Genomic DNA, 22,823 nt, shown 5'->3' on the forward strand with positions numbered 1-22,823 from the left:
GGACCGAAGGAGTTAGGAGGGCACAAGGCTGCATATTTGCTGTGCACTGAGCTTTGCCCAAGAATAAAGACTTGAGAGAGGTCCCCTTTTCTGCTCGACGTGGTCCCTGTTGAGAGCTTTGTAATATGGAATTTAGTTGCACATTTTTATTTGAAACGCAGAAGTGTTTGGTATGTTCCTAAATCATTTATTTGTAAGTGGGTATGCACAGCTGCTTTGACTTGTCCATACATTCTTAATAAGAATACAGAAATTAGAAAATACTGAACTTACATCCCACACAGCCAGTAAGAGATAAATAAAAAGTGAATCATTGTAATCTTGCAAGGAGATGATATCATTCCAGGACTCAAAAAGTYTCTGCAGYATCCAAAGCACTCCAAGCCTTCCASGTTTGAGCCCTGTCTTACCTGACACCATTTATTTACCATTTTCCCTCTTTAAATGCTATTTTGCTACATTTTATTCGACAGCTTGCTTCAAAAGAGCCTTTTCTAGCACAAGGATGCATCAGCAGTGCTGATAAATGCTGAAATATTCTTTGAGATTCCAATTTTAAAAAGGTTTTCAAATACATATATTTTAACGCAACTGTARTATCACTGCTAATAGCAAGACCTTGACAAACAGATCACAGTGACTGGCAAGAACTTGCTTAACTACATATAAAAATTCCCTTGTGTCAGCTCAAAGTATTGCCTATAAATTGACCAAGCCATGCACATTTCTGATTTCTATAGCCCAGCCWAGTGTAAAATGCAATGACTGCTCTTTTCCTCTGCTTATGTTTTTGTAATTAGAAGACTAAACAATAACAAGAAGCTGTGGAATGATCTACAAAAAATGTTTTATGATCTATTTATCYGATTGAAATTAYTGAGACATATTTCTGTGTATTCCATGTTTTGTTTTTCTGTTTTTCTCTGACCATGATACAAGGCCCRTATACTTTTGTAACTGTGGAGCATGATTTTCCATGCCTGTTCATACTGGCCTAACAATTTTCAAAATCTTCATGACYGTGTTTCATTCATGTATGTGCTGTRTTTCAGCCCTTGCTTTCAGGAGGAAATGTAGCTCACAACATGCGCTTGTGTGTGCTGCATAGCGAAGAACTGTCGCAATCAGCAGGCTCTGCTCTTTAGACCCCAGGACACCCATTTGTGACCAGAGCAAAGGAAGAAAAAAACGGGGGGGGGGGAGGAAATAGGGAGGGATTCTGTATGCAAATGGAAAAGAACTTTAGAGCAGTCACAGCACTGAAAGTAATGAGAAGTATTGCTCTCGTATTAGGAAGCGCCCCAATCCACTGAATTTGTCATGTAGATAATATGTGGATATGAAATCCTGCATATGTTTAAACAAATCAGATTAAAATCTAAGTTAAATTGCCTTGCATTTTCTACAGGATTCTGGGGAAGTCTATAGGGAAATAAAAAAAGGAGGTGGGGGGGGACAAAAAAAATCCCAGTCAAGATACATATTGAATTAAAAAATGAAAGTGAATAGTCACACTGTTTTCCTGTCTAAAGATAGTTTTTATTATGTATTTTTTATGCTACCCTGATTTCTCAGTAATGCCCCTTGGTTTCATACAATATATGCACATCTCTGCCTTGCAGGGGGGAGCAAGATTGGTTCCTTGGCCCATTTTCGTGCCAAGATGTGGTTTATCTTACCAGATAAACCAAGATGTGGTTTATCTTACCAGAATTAGGTGGCTGTTGAGCAGTCAGGAGGTGTTTGAAGCATTTTACAACAGGTAGGGCAGGTATCTGTACTGTCCAAAGGCAAGTTAGGAGATAAATAATACATGTTATCATGCAATTTGGGGTCATTTGTCTGTATGCATGTACAGTTTATTCCAGCCTTGCAGCAATGGTTTCTGGATGTCTAGAAGATGTTCAGGAAGAAAATATGGCATTGGTTTTCTTTTGATCTGCTTCCCACATCCTGAAGGCTGTTGACAGTGTTAAAGTCTAGAAAATTCAATTTGTTTTAGGCTTTTGATGAACAATTGCATTAAAAATGGATAACTGAGCAGCTTTCTACTTGCACAGTCAAAAAATAAACAAAAGACCCTGCCTAACTCTAGTCATCAAGTGTTATTAAACTGGAATGCTTGTTTGATGCAATTTAGCAATGAAAAAGGTGGATTATAATACAATTATTTTGTTGTGTATGAACTATGGATCTAATTTACTAAGACACTTTGAAGTACTAGCATGACAGCACAAAGACATGCTGCAGTTACAGTACATAATTGGGGCTTTCAGGTACTTTATCTGCCAATATGATAAAGCAAATTCATTATTCAAAGCTATAATTAATCCATCCATATTTTTGAAATCTATTATGAAAGTAAATATTGCACATAACAACTTTGAAGGCTGCAAAGGCAGCTCAAAGCTTGCTTCCTTGCAAACAAATTATAGTTTGCAAACATYATACTTGACTGCAGTATTGTCACAATGCAATAGTGTATGCACACAAGATTCTAATTTGAAAATGAAATATTTTCTAGTGTTTACAGGTATTTTCTTGTACCCAATGAGATTTTTTTAAAAAAAATTACACTACCAAGATTTTCTCACTATGCCCTGCGAATACTAGATATGAGACATAGGTAAGAGTTTCATAAAATTCATTGCTGATTATTGAAATCCATTCAGCCTCAGGGCATGTGACTGGTTGTGYTGCCACATCGGTGACTTAAGTTCAGGAGAGACGTCAGGACTTGCATTTCTCTGTGCTTAATGGAGTTTCTTCCTGTGGAACAGAGATGGGTAGGCAGTAGGAAATAGCATTGTCTTACAGTGAAACCTCTCTGGCCAATATTCAAAGCAGGATTAATGGCAAGATGGAGTCATTTGGACAGTTCAGGCTGGTTTTGAGAAGGGCATGATACTAATAATGTGAAATTCGGGCAAAGGAAGTAAAACTGTAGAATACACTATACTTGATACAATTCCAGTGAACTTGGTTCAAAACACTTAGCAAAATGAATAGAAATCTTCCTGTTGTATTGTTGTCCAGCATGTTTTTTTGATTGGGAAATAGAGGCTTACAGAAATATAAATGTTTTACTCCTGAAAATAATAATATAGATGTAAATGTAAAATAATATAGAACCCTGTCTCATAATCTCTACTTTTAAGATTTTAGCCAATAAATTGGGTTTTCTTCTTATATTTATTATTCAGATTGTATTAGATATGCTTGGTCCAGCATTGGCGTGGAGGGTTGGACTTCCTCTTACTTCTCTTCCAGACTTGTTATATGTGACTCTTTAATTAATATCTGGTAGTTTAAAAATATTATAGTTGTTAATGGTTTAATGAAGCTTGCATCAGGAGTTTGTCACGTGAAATCAGTCATATTAACAACTTCACACTTAAGTCTGCAGGTTACTTTTCACTTTTCTGTGGATTTATTCCTCCTCACTATCCCATCTCTCTATATCACCATAATCAGTTTTCTTGTTTAGAGAGCTCTTGGGTTGCATAAGGAAAAACTGCAGTGCCTCAAAACAAATATTTATGACTCAGATGATTTGAAAAAAGATTTCAGTTTTCACAAAGAGCTATATTTGAATCAAGACCTTGATTTAACATGTTTTTGTATTCACCCTTTCTGGAGAATTGATGCCTGTCATTTATATCAGACTATATAGAGAATAGTGATATTGCTGAGGAAATTTAAAGAATCCTGAGGGCTGTCTTAAGCACCTGCAAAGACTACAGGGCAGTACTTTGCTGGGGTAAAYGTGCCCTGTTCTCAGTGGAACTACTACTCTGCTAGCTGGGAATCTAAACCTTTGCTTTATTAAAGAACTTGTGTAAGCTCTGCGAGGGTGAAGGGAATGCCAGCAGCTTTTAAAGAAGGTTGAGATAWTGGTGCAATTTGTGAATTCCAATTAGAAATGGAGTCTGCAAAATGTGCTTGGGTCTGTCAGTTGTGCCAGAGCATGACAGAGCCAGGATTACTGCAAAATTTAACATTAACTGGCATCACGGCTCTGATTATGTTACAAATAGTTGTGAATCCATTTATAGTTTAGTAGCTGTATTAATTCTAGCTAGAAAATGGAAATCTTTTCTTTTAAATATTTTTATATCTTAAAAGCACTTCCTAGCTTAGAATGTTATATTCTTTGCAAGCAGGATGTGAAGCCCACAGAAGTTTTCGAGGCAGACGAAAGCAGGATCCTTATTCTATCTTCTAAAGTTTCTTCCAGTGAAACTTTTAACATTCTAAGGACAACTTCAATGTTGAAAAATTGCCACTTTATTGAAACATAATTTTAAGAAAATTACTGACATTATTGATAGCTGCAGAGTTTTGAAGCCATAAAGATCCTATATTACAATACATTTCCAAAAAGAGACATCACTAAAGCACATCTGTTGTTGTACCATAGCATGATTATATTATAGCATGCCTTACTAGTTATAAAGTACCCTTTAAAACTTAAAGTTTTAAAGAGAGACTTAAGGTTCTACCAGCCCCAGTTTTCTCATGTCTGCTTAAAAACACACAAAATTCTATCCCAATATTCCAAGACCTCAGCTAGTATCCTTGCCACTGGATACTTAATGTTACCCTTCAAGAAACCAAAACAGTGTTCCTTCAAGAAGGGGGCCAGAGTTCAGGGTCTTGCCAAGTTATCTTCTGTCTTACAGTGACTGTTTTATTATAAATATGGCCTTTTTTGCTTTTCAGTTTGTTCACTCCAGTTGACTCGTAGCCTCGCCTCTGCTCCACAGCATTTTGCTGCTGCTGGTATTGGTGCAGACAGAGGCCGCGTGGCGTTTGTTACCCTTGGCTCAGGGGCCCTCCAGCTCCGCTCTCACTGCAGCGTCTCCGCTGACGCCGCTGGCTTTGGCCGAGCAAGGGCGATGCTGCCGTGTCCCACGGCCAGCACAGGGATTTCCAATTCCATCTTCCCTTTCCCAGTATGCTGGAGGTTTAACTGAATGTGGCTAATTCAGTATTCTTGCAATAACTTGAATTCAGCTACAGTAAACAGAAGAGTAAGTATCACAGTTAAAGTGTATTGCAATTCAAACAGAAAATCATTTTATTACTCTGACTCTCTCTATATGCAATGGAATACCATACTAGTTTGTATGTGGAGGGAGCAGGACACGAGTGGTTTGCTTCAGAAGACCTTCCCAAATGTCTTTCCAAACCCAGCTCCTTGCACTATTGTCCTTTGCATCTTTGGCTGTCACTTTCTAGCTGTTTTTTACTTTCAAAAATGCTTGGCCCTGAGCTGGTTACCATTTCTGTGATTTACCTGTGATAATAGTGAACTTTAAGCAGTAGCAGTGCCTTTGGTTAAGCTACTCACGTACTTAAATATAAGAGCCATTATATTTGGAGGTTACATTTACAACTCCAGAACTATAGTTTTCGTCCGTATTATCAGGCTTATTTGGTTCAGGATATTTTTTAGCCTTAAATAAGCATCAGGAGTCTGCCCAGAAATAACTCTACACCTACATAAATGACTAGGCAGGTTGATCCTTAAACATTTTTAATAGTTTGCCATACAAGTTTTCATGAAGACACTCTGCTTCCTTTGCTAGACCACTCTCTTAAACAAATTGTTCGTGATCCTCTCTAGCCATAAAGTTCAGCCAACAGTATAAAAGACCTTTCATAATTTCAGTAAGATGAAATAAGTAAACCTCTGCTTTCTTACTTGCTCTGGAGTTTTTTCTTTGGAAATTTTGAAAAGTTTTTCAAGTAGTTGCGGTAGGTGCCTCTTTCCTCATGTCTTCAGGAAGGGGGTGACGAGCATCTCTGCTCTTAAGGCCACTTGAGTAATATCCTGATTTTTTTCATACCTTCAGAAATCTACCACTTTCAAATTAAAAGCTATTTCTACTAACAGCAAGAATATGCAGCTGCTTATATTTCAGGTGAAGTTTAGAGTAATTATTTACTGTAAACTGTAACAGATAGGTTCTGCATAGCCAGGTTCACAATGTCTGTGAGGCCAGGGAAGGCACACAGCATGTATCTCATACTGAAGTAGACCAGGTCAGTGAAAATACAAATAATTTTCATTTTAATAATAAATTTCATTTCTAAATATAAGCCTACCTGGTTATTTTAATGATCAGATCAAAAAAACTTAATGAAAGCTTTATCACATTGGATTAGCCACAGTTTATTGATATACCATATGAATTGATATACATTGGGATTGAAGATGATCTGTAGTGTAGCATGAGGCATTAAACGTCGTCCTAATACATTAAGCTCACACGAGTAATTTGAAAAGTGGAAACACATTGTTCTTTTTTTTTAGTAGCATGACAAAAGGCGAAWTATTTTTTTCTATGATTTTTTGATATGCTCTTCACTAAGCTTAAATACATTATTAATTTGCAGTGCTAGTGATGCTTCTCTTAACCTAAATGCCTGTGGGACTGCTGGGTAAAAATGAGCAGTTCAGTGCACCAGGGGCTGGGTGTGTGGCTGCCGAGCCCTCGAGTGGGATACACAGCCCCACACTGTTTGATGCTCTCCTAGATTCATTTTGATAGTTGACTGCCCCAGAGAATTGCCTTTTTCTCTGATAATAAATTAGCTCTGCTTTCAGCTGAGATTGTGATCTGACAGATGTAGTGTAAATGTGATTTCTCACACTGAGCGCATCCCGTYTTCACACCCTTCAGACACGTTCAGTCATCACCAGGTAACACTTGATATACAAACACTTTCAGGGCCTTCAGAGTCTTTTTCAGTAAAGCTAAAAGAATATAAAAAGTGTTAAATGAAAGAACAATAATTTCGAGTTACGTGTCATGCTTCAAGAGTAAATATTGGAGAAAGAAGAAGTCTCAGTAAGTGACAGAGGAACCAGTTGTACATCAAAATAAAGACAAATGTTCATTGGTGCAGTGCTCATGAGCATTTCAAGAGCTTTTTTGTTCCTTGGTTATGTGTGTACTTAACTTGTTTCATAAATTAAGCTTCAGGTGCCTGTATTTTAATGGGTCCTGAGTGATTGCTGGTCCATGAACAGAAGGTAGTAGCAAACACTACTATGGCGTTACTGATCCTGAATTGGCAAGAGGTGGAGGTGCAGACTGAACCCAGTCCCAAGGAGCAGCATCTTTTGGAAAGAGCGCAGCTGCCTGATGGGCCTTTGTGTGTGTGTGTGTGTGTGTGTGTGTGTGTGTGTCCAATTGGTGTTCACTACTGCTCCTCTTAACTCTAAAGTTGTGATTAGCATTATCACAACAAAATAAGAAGCAAAAAACCTACAGATGAACAAGACATTATTTCATTTTTGATGTTGGAGAAATCAAGAAGAAATATCCAGTATCACTGCTTTGAGGGGTCTTTTATTTTCATACCTACAGTATTAGGGAAAGAGTTTTAATCCCAAAATAACTTCTCATCCCCAGGTTCTAGAGGAGTCTGTTATCATAAGAACTCACAGGAATTTATTTGGGTCTACTGTAAGGTGCTTTGGAGGAGAACATTGGGATTTTTTATTCTCATATTCAGATATTGGTTCGCTTTTCATTTTTCTTTTAGAATGTGCTATGAAATTTTAAAAATATCCATTTCACCCTGCAAATAATAAAAAGATATGTATTTCAGTGCTCACTGTTTTTCCTGAAGAACCAGTCCTCTCATTTTTAACAACAGTGATTTTGTTACGACAGTGTCTTTAACCCAACAGCCATTTTTCCATCAGTAAAATAGTGCTTCAGAGGGAAAATTTCAATGAGCTCAGCTGTGAATAAATGCTTATGCTTCTAGATAATTACTTTAATGATATTCATAAAACTTTTAAGGCTTGTTACAACACTGATGTTGAAAATTCATTCCTATGGTCTATTTCTTTCATGTCCCTACTGCCAATCCAGAACTACTCTGGATTACAGGTCTGTAACGCTGACTTACTTCCTCCCATAAAAGCACTAAGAATATGATTGTAATTAGTATTGCAAGAAAAGTATCTACTGCCTAAATAACAACATTCTCTGGCAAAGTCACAAATATAGTTGATATCTAATTACCTCTGTGTTGTATGTAACATATAATCAGTCTGTCTACAAAATGCCAGCAATGTAATTAGAGGCCCAGCAGTTACCATTCAAGTAAAGACACTATGCAAAACATTTGGGTTGTATAATTTCCTGTGTTATATTCTCACATAAAGAAGCAGGGATCTACAACATCCCTCACGTTAGGGAAATTATGAAGGTAACAAAATACGTCTTTTTGCCACCTTTCATGTGCAATAAAAACAAAATAGCATTTGCTTTCCCCAGTATTAGTCCCTAATTGCCTGCTGTAATTGAAGAAAAGAGAGCCCTAATTTGTTTGGGGAAGGCGGGCACGCTCTGCCATTGCACTGCCCCCGTCTCAGAGTGCAGCAGTGTGCGGAATTGCTGGCGCAGTGGGCGCCCGTACGAATAGCACTGAATGGTCTCTGTAGAAGAACTGAGTGTATTATGAGAGTAGCATCAGAGCAGGAATTCTGTTAGCTCTGATGGGCAGCATGAGCTTGYGAGAGAGCAAACAAACATCTTTTAAGTAAATAGATCACCTTTCCCAAAATGTGGAAAACAGGAAAGGGCATGCACTGCCTGCGTCAGCTCCATCTTTCTTCGGTGAGTACATTTAAAGCAAGGCTGGCAAGCTCTGTCAGCGTACCCTGAAGGGACAGCAAAACTTGGAGGAGGCACTTGCAGGTGATCTAGAGCCTTGGAAAAGCCACTAAGGCCGTTTGCGGGAAAGAGAGGTCGTGATCCCAGGGGATACACTGCTGTGCCCTCTGTGTGCCCAGTAACCAGCCTGAGAATTAGAAAAAATGAAAGAAAAAGAGCACATAGTGCTAACTTGGGATTTGAATAGATAAGGGCAGGCTAATGTTATTGTCTAGCAAATTGAGCAATATGTTTAGATGAGAATGTGCAAGAGGGAAGACCAGTGAGAAGGCACCCTCCAGAATCCACTTCCTGAGCTGAAAGCAAGTGGTTCCTCCAAAGGCAAACAAGGCATGACTAGCTTGTTTGCCCAGTCTCTAGAGTCTAGTTTGTTTTAATTAAACTCTCTGCACCTTCGTAACGTTTCTAAGGAAGTAAACTGAAGCAGGCATCGTATTTGCTCATACACCAGCAGCAAGGGACGGGCACATCATCCTGTTCGAAACTGTGACAACCACCTTTTTTTGGTGTGACCTCCTAGAGAAAAAAATAAATACCCAGTTATTGAGGACCCTGTGGGATTAGGGGCAGGCTTCTCAGACGCCACAAATTTCAGTCCTGGGAGCAGTAAGTAATCCAGATGCCTGACTGGAATTTAACCTTACATTTGACTGTCTGTATTTCAGCCAGGTTTTTAGAAAGCAAGCTGATAACAGCAGTGCATTAATATTCAAAGGATATTGGAAAGGATATGAGAGTTTGCTTTGAATTATGGTAATTTACTCTTTTAACGCTCATGCTCTATTTTAATTGTGTATTATTAGCATACTTAAAGGTATGTCGTAGGCCTAGCAAATAGAGCATGTTTCAGGGGGGTTGTTAAATGTATATTTCACTTAATAGATGACCAGAACCTCATTTGCAGATCATGCATATTACTAAGCACAACTTCCAGTTGTGGTGTCTAAAAAGATTTGTAAAATTGTTAATTGAAATACCTGCAGGCAGAGGCCCTGCGGGTCTCTGCAGAGTGGAGGGCAGAACCCCAGGTCCATGAAAAGGGGTTCAGAGATGAGTGATAAAGTCAGGGGGGAGGGTGAGGAATAAAGAAGAATTCTGCACTTCCTGCATTTGGCAGGGAATAAACTCATAGACCAAAGGCTGCTTGCAAACATCTTCAAACAGAGTCTACTCAGATGACAGACATTTCTGTTACATTTTGGTTATTTTTCAAATAAGCAAATTCAGAAAAGGTGTATGTAATATAGTATTTTCTGTAGTGTAGAAGATATTTAGCAGGAAGTTCATATTGATGAATATATATTGTAAGTCAGTATTTTGGACATGAATCATTGAAGTTGAGGTTCATAAAAGAATAAGCAGCCTTTTCAAATTGGAGTTAGAAAATTAAACCCATAGTATTTATTCTTTTTTTCTCCCCTCAGTTTTATTTAGATATGATTTGGTTCAACTTAAAAAATCATGATTCAGTATTAGATAGAAAAAGCATTCCTCTCAGATATTGATCAATCTTAGCATTTAGAAATGAAACCATTTAGACAGTTTCTCACGCTGACAGAACCAAGGAAATGTTTTATGGAGCCTGACAAACGGCAGCATTTCATAGTGGGAGGTATCACGTTTTTTTCCTTCCCATTCTCCTGCTTCCCACAGCAGGATGCTTCAAAGGGCAGAGCTATGCCAAGAATGGCCATGGTGCCTCTCAGAAGGAAATTTGCTCTTTGGCAGTCAGCACAACTGTTTCTCTGGCAAATGGATAATATTTTAGAAGCAATGAATGTTTTTAACGTATCCACTGAAAAGGGGTGAATGAGAGGGTTCTGAACAAAACTGGCAAAGAACACGATGCAAATTCTCTCTGTAATAGAACTGAGATGTCTGTAATTATTTTCATCTGTAAATATAACATGAACCAAAATTATAATTTTTGCTTAGAAAACGAAGAAATACAGATCATTTTTCTAGATTATCCTCTGACCTTGGTAGTAAGAGGCTCATGCACTGGCCAAATACAATTTTACAAAGAATTTTTACTGTACCAGTTACTGATTTTCTAGGTCTACTTAAGATATTTCCACATAGTATAAATGAGCAAAAAGGAAATGGATGGGTTATTTGAGAAGCATATGAGGTTAGAATCTCCCATTCTTGTCTTACCACCGTTTAAGCACTTGTTAACATGAAGTTTAAACTGGACCTTGTAATATGAAAATATGAAAATATTTCACCTGCTGCTAGGAAGAAGACTGTAGATGCAGAGCAGGAACATACAGAGTTGAATTTGGTTGTTCTTTATGCATATTCATTTTTCCCATATTTATTTTTCCACAAATAAGTGAAAGGCAAATAATCTAAATGTAATTTAAAACTTGGTACATATTCATTTCTAAAATATTTTAGAATTTCCTCATAAGGATTTATGAGACTYAATAATAACCTTTATTCCTTGTAGTGTTTTAAAGGTCATAGTGGTGTCAGTTAATCTCCTTTCTCCTGAAATATGCTCCTGAAATTTGTTTCTGCAGCATTATTTGCCAGAACTGCTTATCTGATTTTTTTTTTTTTTTTTGGTGTATTTTGAACAGAAGAAATGTTATGTGCTCATATAATTAGCATAAACTTTAGCATATTTTTAAGCTTGTGTAGTCTGCATASAGTTCCTATCTAATGCTGAATAGTCCGCACAGCCTTAGCGTGATGGTGCAAGCAGAGGAATGCAGCACTTAATGTCATCTTCTAGCATTCAGCTAAGCCTTATCTGGTTTGAAAAACTGAGATAAGCATTATATTATAGCGAGAAGCTGAGAAAGGTTGTTGTTGTTGTTGGGACTGCGTGTGCTATCCTTAGATAATGTAGTGCTTTATTTTTTCTGTTTTGTTGGAAATGTGATTGCAAAATCTTAGTATGGTAAAGTGTTATATACAGCTAAATTAACTCAAAAAAAAAAAAAAAAAAAGATCTTTTGTTACTGTGTAATGGATGTAACCAGAAAGTAAATACATTTTTCATCATTCAGTGTACTTGCTTTTCAAGAGGTGAGTTGAGTTGCGGTCACCGCAGCCTAACTCGGACACTAAATGTGAACCTAGGTTTTAATTTTCTGATGCTGCCATTGGCCTGAATGAAAACTCTCTCTGTTGTCAGTGCGTGAGCTTTTGAAGATCAGGTATTGATGAACCGTGGGCCTGTTGGAGGTCTCCTTGGAAGCCTTCAAACCAATATACATTTGTGCGTTGACTCATAAAATTGGGATGTAAACTCCCTTTAGAGTCAACGCACAAATGTATATTGGTTTGAAGGCTAATGTTTATGAGTTACTTTATGAGACACTTAAGGCCTAAATTAGGTAAGTAAAATTATTCCTAATATAAATTATTCATAATTTATATTCCAAAGGCTGGTGTTGGATGACTCAGATATGTAGTAAAGTCAGAGAGCGGATGTTGAGGTTACCAGAGAGGACTCAGCAGGGAATGGTCAGTGGGATTTGGTCTTCTTGGCAAAATGCCAGCAGCACAAATGAAGAGAATGTGTCTAGCAGAGAGGTTGGGGCTTCAGTTTGCATCCTCTTCTCTAGCATGAGGCAGGTAGCTCAGACAAAACCAGATAATAAATGTGAGAAAACTCTGAGCAAGATCTGAACTAGGGTCTTGTAAACTGAGAATGGTACAAAAATCAGATTAGGACTTAATTAGGATTTAAACATTTACCTGGGTTGCCAGAGCATAAGTACAGTCATTTTTTACTTATTTTTATTCTCTTTGAGATGAAAGACTTGTGCTGTGTCAGTCAACCTCAAAATTAAATACACTAGAAAGTTCTATGAGATGCAAGTTTTTATGTAGGAAATTTAAGAGCAAAGCATATTTTACATGCAGAAAGGGTATTAAATATAGAGTCACCTTTTTCTTCTGTATTCATTGGAGAGGAAAAGGCTGAGGAGAGCAAGAAAGGACTGCAAGATAAATACCGAAGCAAGTGTCTCCTATAAAAGCATCACTAGCTATAAAGAAGAATGCTTGATGAGCAAGCTAAGTAAATGTATTTTCAGGGGATGTTGTGGGTCAATTAGTTTTTTTAGAGCTTTTTTTTTCTTGTACCTGAACTTCATATAGCCTTAATTTCCTCAAGAGCAAAAATTGTTCTTAAAAGATTTTCTGAATAATAGATATCCATTTGTTAATGGAGTTTAATGTTCCAAACTAACAACATTCACTACTAGTATTTTCTCTAGGATACCAAACAGATTTTAAGGTTGTTTCCTAAGTATCTGTGATATTTGAAAGTAAATGTCTAAATTATATAAACCTGGAGAAGAAAAACATATTCTAAACTGTGCGTAAACTATTTAAAATGTATTGGTTATGTACTTACATATAGTATTTGCTTGAGCAGGATACATGAGAAAATGTGTTTGCTTTATACTTAGTACTTTATGCAGACTACTCTATACTGAAATACTTGTTTTATAAGCTATCCAAAATGCCAGTATCTAAAATTAAATTGTTAGAGTTTGTAYGCAAAGATCTGCTCTCTCCTCCCTTTAATTTCTCCCTTTCAAAAAATGAGGTCACTGAAAACACCAAAATTCCATTAAAAAAAGTCTCAGTACAAAAAGATGTGAAGAGAGGGCAGTTCCCAGCATTGTCTGCCTTTGGGAGCGTAGCGTTGGTGCCCCGCTCAGGAGCTTGGATTCGCTCCACTGTCAGACTTAAAAATGTGGCTCTTGCCCATCTTAATGCAACCTCACAGTTTGGGTTCCTTTCCTGCATGTAGGGCAAGGTGGGGAATATACAAGCTGCATTTCTGGCTTTCTGGAAAATTCCTGTGAAGAAATAACAGGAAGGAGTGGGATGAGGAGTAGGAAGTCTCTCATTTGCCTCTTTCTCTAGTGTGAATTCCTTGTCTGCTTGGTTCATGTGGGGAGTGTTGGATCACCTTTATTCTGARGCTGTTCCTATGCATTGCTGCTTGGATGGCAATGGAAGGCAGGGAGTGGGAGAGGCACTGGTTTAAGGTTAGGAGGAGTGGGGTTTGAGCGCTACCTTTAAGACACAAATGTAGAATATTTATCTCATTTTCCAAATTCACTCACCATATAAGCTGTAATAATGTCAGCATATGTCAGGGAAACCCAAATTCAGAGACACATATTAGTTATCATAAAGCTTCCTCACAGAGAGGTACAAATTGCACCATGTAACAAGCACAACCTCTGCTGCTAAAGACTGCATCAGTGGTAATACTGTATCTCATAAGCATAAAAGCAGCTGTCCAGAGCAAAACAATGTTTTTTGTTTTGTCTTTTTTGTTTCCCCTTCACTGGCTGCCACCAACTGTCAGAATTCATGAACTTGCTTCTTTTTCTATATTCTTCCCACCTTCCTTAGATACGTATATTACTATATCTATTGCTACACTGGAGGCAGGGGATATTGATTTTATAGGAAAAAAAAAGTGTCACATTAAAAAAAAAAAAAAAGTGAACATTTTAGAGCACTATCAGAAATTCTCTGAAGAAACTGGGGTGTTTGGGACATTTTTGCAATCTGAACAGCTCCACTTAGTGGTCAAGAATACACTGACCCTCTCCCTTCAGTTTTTAAATCCTTTTCAGGTCAGTAATGCTTAGATTAAATAAAGCCAATAGATGTTACAAAATACCTGGATGTTGAAATGGAGATGCACAGAGCCTATTATTACTAATAAAACCCATTAAAAGACATAACATTTTAGAGTGTTAGATGAATGTGATTAAGTCTGTGTTTGCACTTTGCTTTAGTTTATTTCCAGTAGCTCTTCCCCAAAATGAGTATGCTGGAAATGATGCTCTCAGACAAAACCAACTTTACGTGCAAGTTTGTTATTCTCACAAGAGCATGTTCTGGTTGTAAAACCCATAAGTAAAACACATTTTACTTATTGAGCATAGTTAAATACATAACACAAGTGAAAAAAAACCAAAAAACCTACACACACAAAACTCACATAACCTCACACATAAAACTCACTTGCATTTTTTTCCTTATAGTGTCACTGGTCATATAAGTCCATATTAAAAGTAAAATGAAAATGTCTTCAGAAGCTTCAGGTCTGTTACGTTTGGGATCACTGCCCATGTGCAGGGCTGTGGTGATGCTCTTTGCTTTCTGCTGAGTTCTTTAACAATGTGATACTGCTTTTATCAAAACATATTGGAATCATTTGAATGCTTATTCAATGGTATCTATATAAAGGAATAAGGTCAAAATTACTATTTTTTAAATAAAGCTCCTTCAAAAAGGACTATTTTAGAAAGTAAACTATTGTTTTTTTCCTCTTAAACACAAAATATCCCTATCCCMATGCAGTTATCCCCTGTGTCCTGTATTCTGGAGAAGGGCAGTGGGTGACATGCTCCGAAGCAGGTTTACCAAGCAGGTGGCTGCTTTCGGGACTGGCCTCAGTGTTTGATCTTGGTGATGTAGTTGAGTGCATAATGCTAAAGCCTTTAAGCATGAGATCAAAGGAAGATTCCCTGCATTTGTTACATTCTCCAGTGAAGTGAGATAAAAATGCAGAGCCTGGATTGTGTCAGCATGTTTGCAAAGTTTTTGTAATTGTGACCTATGGAGGCCTGCCTGCTAATTGGGAATCTCTCCCATCGTTAGGATTTCTGTATAGGCATTGTACGTACTCTGTACAAGAGCTTCCAGAGGATATGAGGTAAATGTATTGTTTGCTGTAGACTTCAGTAGACTGCATTTTTCTAGACATCTGCAGAACCATCAGGTACTTTTGTAGAAGCAAGGCTTTTGTTCAGAAGCATGGCTGCTTTTCTGTTGTGCTCCTTCATGAAAACGCAGAGCTTGTTCTACCAAGTGTGCTCCTGACCAAGCTGCAAGCAGGAGTTAGCATTAGCATTCTAGCCGCTTGGGCACTGTAATCCCTGTGTGCATGCAGTTCTTCCATTAATGATCCCATTTTGTTTTAAATGAAGGTAATAGCCTTCTCCACTATAGCCTTGATTTTAAAGTGGCATAAATAAAATGTTTTACTCCTTGAAATATTACCAAACAACAGAAAATAGACTTAGTAAAAAGGCATAGAATTTGCCTCTGATGGAAAAAACAATTCCAGTGAAGTGCTCCATGACCTTTTAATGAGCCAATGCATTGTGCAAGCTGGTATGTCTTGGATGGACTTTTCAGTGGACGTTGTGCATTGGATCAGAACAGATGATTTATATTTTGTGAGGTTAGGAGGAAGATAAAACGGTACGTGTTCTGTTTTCAATATAAGTGACCTCTGTTGAATAAATTCAATTGTAAAAGTAAATAGTATTTTCAGCAGTAAAAGTAAATTTATAAAATTTACTTAAAATTTACCTAAAAAAGTAAAATTGTAGAAGTAAATAGTATTTTCAGCAATATTTGAAAGCTAAGCTTATGCATCAGTAATTTCACTTCATTAGAATAACTTTTTTTTTTTTTATAAAGATGGTACTTTGAAGTATTAAGATTTTAAAAAATATATCTCTAAAAAAAAAGATTTAAATTCTGGAATAAAATTTATTTGCCAAACCGCTCGGTGACCCTGTGTGTGCAGGGGGTTGGTCTAGATGATCTTTAAAGGTGTCTTCCAACCTTGAGGATTCTATGATTTTATCATTTTTTTTTCATGGTTTCACTTTGGGATTGTATTGCATCCCACTGCACAGTGGAATGCATACAGGGGAAAAATTGGCTACATGTGTTAACAAGGTGAAAGTATCTGAAACAACAGCTTAACAAATGGCGCTCTAAAATTATTTATTTCATTATTACGTTGCTTGAGAGATGGCGAGGCACAAATTGCTACCTGCTGCTGAGTGACTGGGATGAATTCCAGAGCTCATATTCTTACAGAATATTTGTTTGTTTTTACAGTGGTGCTACTTCAGGTTAGTGTCTGAGGATAGTCAGGTATCTGAAGACATAAGCTGCATTGAATTCGCATGAGAATTGAGAACTTGACCAGTTTCAGTGCTTTCAACATCTCAGTGATTTTTTGGAAGCACTTGAGAGCACTTACTGGACTGGTAATTTGTGTCAATTATGTAACCTTGCATTTCCAGAAAATATTTTCTTTGGAAAATATAACTGTTCTATTTTTCAGCCAACAGAATAATCAGAAGAGCTGCACATCACCGTGTTTCATATATATAAATATAAACACTAGATTTATTAATTACTATGATTGAGTTGATCCAATTTTCCTTATTAATTTATTTCACTGGCATTTAGAAGATACCACTCTGCAGGAGAACTTCCACTGTGCTAGCAGGAGCTCTGCTGTGTGCTGCACATTCATACCACAAAAGATGGACTGAGTCCAAGTTGTCTTTGCTTGAATGGGGCAGTAAGAAAAAAAATATTCTCCATGCTCCATACTTTAATCTAGAGCCTTTTTTCTCCAGATGTTTTGAAAAATGAGAATCCATACAGTTTCACTTATACAAATCAGCATTGATAATCAATGCTCTCAAGTAGAACTTACTTTCAAGAGCAGACTATCAGTGTAAAATCTCTTAGAATTTCTGAGCTGGACAAACAGGCATTACTGCAACATTGTCAAATTGTGTTTTAGTTCTAAAATGTATAGTGTGCTTGSTCAGTTCCTATTTCCTCCATTATTGCACGTTTCAGGTATAAATTAGTTCAAAATCACCAAAAAAAAAAGAAAAAAGATAGGATGGATAAGTGTTTTTCAACATCACAAAGTCACACTGCTTTCAATTTTGTATAGATGCTTGTTGTTTTGTATTAAGAAACTGAAGTGCTTGATTGCAGATATCCTTTCTGTTTCATAGAGGCAAGCAGAAAAGTAATGATGGTTAAACATAACACTTTGTCCTTGGCCAGGTTAAGTGCTATCTGCAGCAATATCTGCCCTTTGAAAGCAAAAGCTAATGTTTTGTTCCAGAAGACATTTCAACAAGAACTTAATCACTTCTGTTTCAAAAGGACACATTTATTACTGCAGACATCATAGCTCAGGAGCAAGAGATAAATGTAGAAATGGGCTGCTAGAACCTGCCTTCTGCAAGCAGCAGACAGCACAAATGTTTTCTGAAGGTTAAATGAAGCAAAACCAAAATTGATAGTAAATAAATTGGAAGACTGAAAAGATTACTGAACAAACAGCAATCACAAATAGCATTATGCRGTCTTCCTTTCCAAGGAAAAGCGGCATGCCGAGTTTCCTGAACTGCTCATGAGWCTGTGATGCATCATACCCCCATGCGTGGCAGTCATTTTATATAAAACAAAATTAATGTGCCTTAATTTGAGAGACACTGCATAATAAAAAATCCAGAGGTTAATATTTTACATGTGTCAGAAAACTCTTCTAGAGCTTTTTTTAAATTGTAAATTGTCCCATTCAGAAAGCCTCAAGTACTAGTTAACACAAGTGAGCAGTCCTTCTCCCACTTAGAGTGCCTTACTGTGGCAAAGGCATACATTTTGGTGCCTCATATATTCATATATATATATATATATATATATATAAAAGTATGTATGTATGCTCATATATAAGCAATCTGTATTTTCTTAATTCAGAGATAGTGGAGATCCCCAGTAAGTATGCCAAGTATGCAGGCCTTGCATTATGGTTTATGTTCCCCAAAGTCCTTATAAACAAACTAATTAGATGTATTAAAAAATGTAAAATTAAAAGTACAGAGTTTTCCAATGTTTGTTTAATAAATGCCTTGTTTTCAAAGAGTGTGCTAAAATATGCTTTTATCAAATGCCCTCTGCTTGTGTACCACAGGTATATATAATCTCTGTTCCACACTTTTTATTTATTTTAGTAAGAAGATGTTTCTCCAAGCAATTACTGCAAAAACATGACTTTAACACACATATGATTCTGATCATGGTAGATACATGTGTGTGCACAGAGGTGTGCAGGGACTGCAGTAGAATTGGTTTTCCATTACTGGAATTTTGAAACAGCATGTGTAAATAAAAAAAAAGGAGGGGAGAATTTAAAAACTAGTCAACCGGAGAAAAATGTTATTTTTTTGTCTTTTTTTTTTGCATTTTCTCTTTCAGATCTGTGATAAAGAGTGGCATTACTATGTTGTCAATGTTGAGTTTCCCGTTGTTACCTTATACATGGATGGAACAACATACGAACCTTACCTGGTGACCAATGACTGGCCTATTCACCCTTCACACATAGCCATGCAGCTAACTGTCGGTGCTTGTTGGCAAGGTAATGCTCTGACAGTAGATATGCTATAGGCATTCTATAATTCAGTCTGCATAGAATTTTGTTTCATTGTTTGCATATGAGTAATATTAATTGCTGATATTGATTAATGAGTTTTAGAAGTCAATGATATAAAACTGGAAGTAAATCTAGGCTCTGAGCCTGAAAGAAATCGAGTCTGAGGGTAAAACAGAGGGGATCATAGACATGCAAGACAAATTTGTATAGGAAATTACTGTAATAAACTGTAAGAATGCATATATATGTMTAATTGCAGTATTTAAAAGTCCTATGTCATTTAAAGAAGTATGGAATCCAGTTTGCATATTAAATAAGAAAGATTATCTTCTGTATCTTTTGTCTTCACTGTTTAAACCACTTGCCTGCGTTTCCAACCTGAAATGAGCCACCTAATGCTACTGCAGAAATCCCCTGCAACTCCAGCTGTGTCTGTTTCATTCTCTGCATGAATTTTCTGTCATTGCTTTCACTACCCATGGCTTGGTCCTGCTGTCTTCACACTGGATGTATATCAGCAGTAATACGGCTAAATTCATATATTCTAGTACAGAGCAGATTTAAAAGGGACAGTTAAATAAAACCAGAATTCATATTCTCAACACTGTACTTGTGTAGGTCCATGTTTAAATAACAGCTTTGCCTTGCCTTTCATAATTCGCCTCTTTCCTTCTCATTCCTGTGCATGGGCCTTTCACCACTGACACTGATTCATTTTTTGTTCTCTGCCTTACCGAAGCTGTCGTCCTTTTCTGCTCAATTGCCTCTGCAAGTTTTCCTGGTTATCTTTACATGTTAATCTGCTATTTGTACACTGTATTCTCTTTTTACATAAGACAGTAACAAAATGTGAAGTTAAACTATATAACTAGGAAAAAATGTTTCTTCCCCACACTCCAGTACCCGTTGTCTTCTTACCTTGTTTGCCACTTTGATAGGTTCTCATTTACAGTATGTTGCCTCTCAAATTTGGGCATCTTACATTTGCTAGAGCTATTCAGTGTAAATATTATTATTCTCAATTCCAGCTGTTAGTTTATAAACACCTGTGGTAGAGATCCTATCTTTAATGTAAAAACACAGAATAAGGCCACATTGGTCTTACAAAACAGATTTGATGTTTCAGTACTGATCAATCAGGTGAATAGAGCTAACTAATTAGCATGAGACAATGAGACACATTTGAACAGGTGTACACGGATCCTTGTCTAATTGGTATTCCATTTTCATATTATAATCCTTTTCATATTGGAACTTTTCACTAATGCTAGCTATTAGAATAGTTTTATCCTGAGCTGCTAAGACTCTTAAGAAATCTTTCTTTTTTACCTAAAAATAAATAATAAAACGCATGCCAAACTCCTCAGACACCAGAACTTCAACTTAACCAGTGATTTACAGTGTTTTAATTTGAGATCCTAATGTAGTTTTAATGTACTATCTTTAAATCCAAGTTCTGGAATTTACAAAGGCAGAGACCATTTGTGAACAGTAAATCCAGTTCTTTCCAGACATCAGAAGATGCTTTAGAGACTCAGTGAGTATTGTCTTCTGAAAAGCCATCAGCATTTCTCAGTAGCACTGATGAAGTCGCCATTATTCCCTTATTTACTCCTTTATTCCCTTTCAAAAGCCATATATTCAAGAATGGAATAAGCAGACYGAATAGCTTTTTTGACTGTTGATGGTTTCAGTGAGCTGTCTCTATTAACGATAATTTACTTCTGTCAGTAAGARTAATTCCAAAGCTTTGCATTTGCAAAGCATTAGCAAATTGTTTCACAACAGTCTGTGACTTCTTCAAGTAGCCATGTGCTGTGATTCTGGTGCTTGTAATGCAATGAGCCATTCATGGGAGTCCTTATCAAGGCAGAGCTCTATCTGCAGCCATTCAGGTGAAATACAAGAACAGCTCAAGTTTGGTTCTTGAACCTAACACAGAAATGAACTAAAYGTGCAATTCCTCGGACTTCCTGATAAATTTAAATTTCAGTGTATGACATGTACAGTATCCTATCTGCAGGACCAATATCCTATCCGTGATTTAGGTTGCTCTGTATTATGGGGAAACAGTAATAAATGATTTTCCCAAATGTTTTACCCATGTAACCCACACAATTGCTTTTTTTTCCCTGACATTAGCAGTCGAGGCATAATGGGCAGGTCTCACTGTTACCCCACCTTGCCAGTGTATGGTGTGCATGCCTGCCTGATGTGAGTGTTGGGGATAGCATGCACTACAGCAAGCTTTAGCTGATTGCTACTGTATTCAAGGTATAAGATATAAAAAAATTACATTTTTTCCCCTTTTTTTAGAAGTTGAGTTGGGAGGGGGATTTGAGGAACTTTGTTGTCATTTTAAATCAGGAATTTAGTTCCCCTACTTGTGCCATGTTACTGCATCACTATGACTGATGATCCTTCGAGCAGCTAAAATCATGACTACGCATTGGCACAGGTATTAAATGGAGTTGTTAGAGGCACTGCTTTTATTTCATTGATTATAAATCTGGCCATCAGAATTTACTTTCCATAGCTGAGCAGCACTGTCCATATAAACCTCTTCTGTATAAATAAAAAATAGAACTTTGCCCTTAGGTAAGATCTTCCAGCTTAAGAGCCTCAAGAGCTTTCCCAGCAGTAAAACGGTAACTCAGTTCACTAGCAAGAAAATGGAATTATCCTTATGATGTTATGAGGAATAAGAGGTTAGGTGATTTTCCTTAGGTCACCTGAAAAATCTGCATCAGAACAAGAATAAAATTAGACTGCCAGATTCCTGCTCTTCACCTTTCAGCCAGCAAATCATTCTCAGTCCCCCTTTTAACTTTTCCAATCGTGTTTCATTCTCCTAAGCAATACAAACAAATAAGGTTAGCTTATCCTGGAGCTGCACTTTCCAGCAGCTTACCCTACTAGGTTCTTCTCTGACAAAGATCATTATTTTTCATTCAATTTATCTGAGACCAATGGAACTTCTTACAGAATGAGAAATTTCTTCCATTAAGACAAGGCTTATAGGTTCTTACTCCTATGCTTACACTCCTAATCATTCTTTCACTGGCAAAGATGGGCAGAAACAGGAACAAGTTACCTGATTTGGTAGTCTAATTATCTTATATAGCACAGAGTACGAACAGATTTCCTTCAGGTTTCTCTGAAAAGATCTTGAGTTCCACTTCCACTCTACCTGAAGAATGGACTGTTTTTTTTATGCATCATTCCCAGAGTGCTGTCAGGACAGCAGTGACACAAGTTAATTGCTGTCATAGGGTTTTACTTAGTGCTTAGGCTACTGTGATGATTACTTCATGTTTACTATTAGACAAGGGTAGAAAGGCCTAAAATGTCTCAAAGATCAGTAAAAGTCATTTGACAAAAACGCATGACTGTGTTAAATTGGTAAATTAATGCAAATAGCCCTTTACATCTCTGGCATCAAAACACAGCAATTGTGAAATACAGTGATAATCAACTTCTGTCATCCTTCAACCCAAAATGGAAAGAAAGAAAAAAAAAAAGAAAAATAGCCACCTGCTCCAGTGATGAATGCAACATAACCCCCTAGAGACCCTGAGAATCTGCCGGTTCCCCAGGACTCCCCACTATCGTGCACAGCAGAACCTCCTGATGGTTGGGGTCAGTGTTAGCTGAAGGACAGTCCTTAGCCTCCCCACACTGTGACTCTCTGGTGTACTTCGGATGCTAGGGTCAAGGTAAGTATATGCTAGAAGCATTTGTCTTTCTGCGCATGTATGAGGCAGTCATCCCGATTTACTTGCCCATACATACGACGAGTAGGTGTCTGCAACCTACTATTTCAAAATTCATTTTATTCTTGGTCTGTTGTGTTTGAAATTACATGA

The 22,823-nt window shown here is 37.2% G+C and overlaps 1 protein-coding gene across 1 annotated transcript in view; it reads left to right on the top strand.

The window, feature by feature from the left end:
- CLSTN2 (calsyntenin 2) overlaps positions 1-22,823 on the top strand; it is a 214,652-nt gene that overhangs the window by 174,780 nt on the left and 17,049 nt on the right. Inside the window, exon 9 of the mRNA XM_026040140.1 lies at positions 18,780-18,942. Within this exon, the coding sequence (XP_025895925.1) occupies positions 18,780-18,942 (163 nt within the window). The remainder of the gene's footprint in view (positions 1-18,779; positions 18,943-22,823) is intronic.

This window comes from Nothoprocta perdicaria, unplaced genomic scaffold, assembly GCF_003342845.1.
Source record: "Nothoprocta perdicaria isolate Ctin4 unplaced genomic scaffold, notPer1 scaffold_25, whole genome shotgun sequence".
Lineage (NCBI taxonomy): Eukaryota > Metazoa > Chordata > Aves > Tinamiformes > Tinamidae > Nothoprocta > Nothoprocta perdicaria.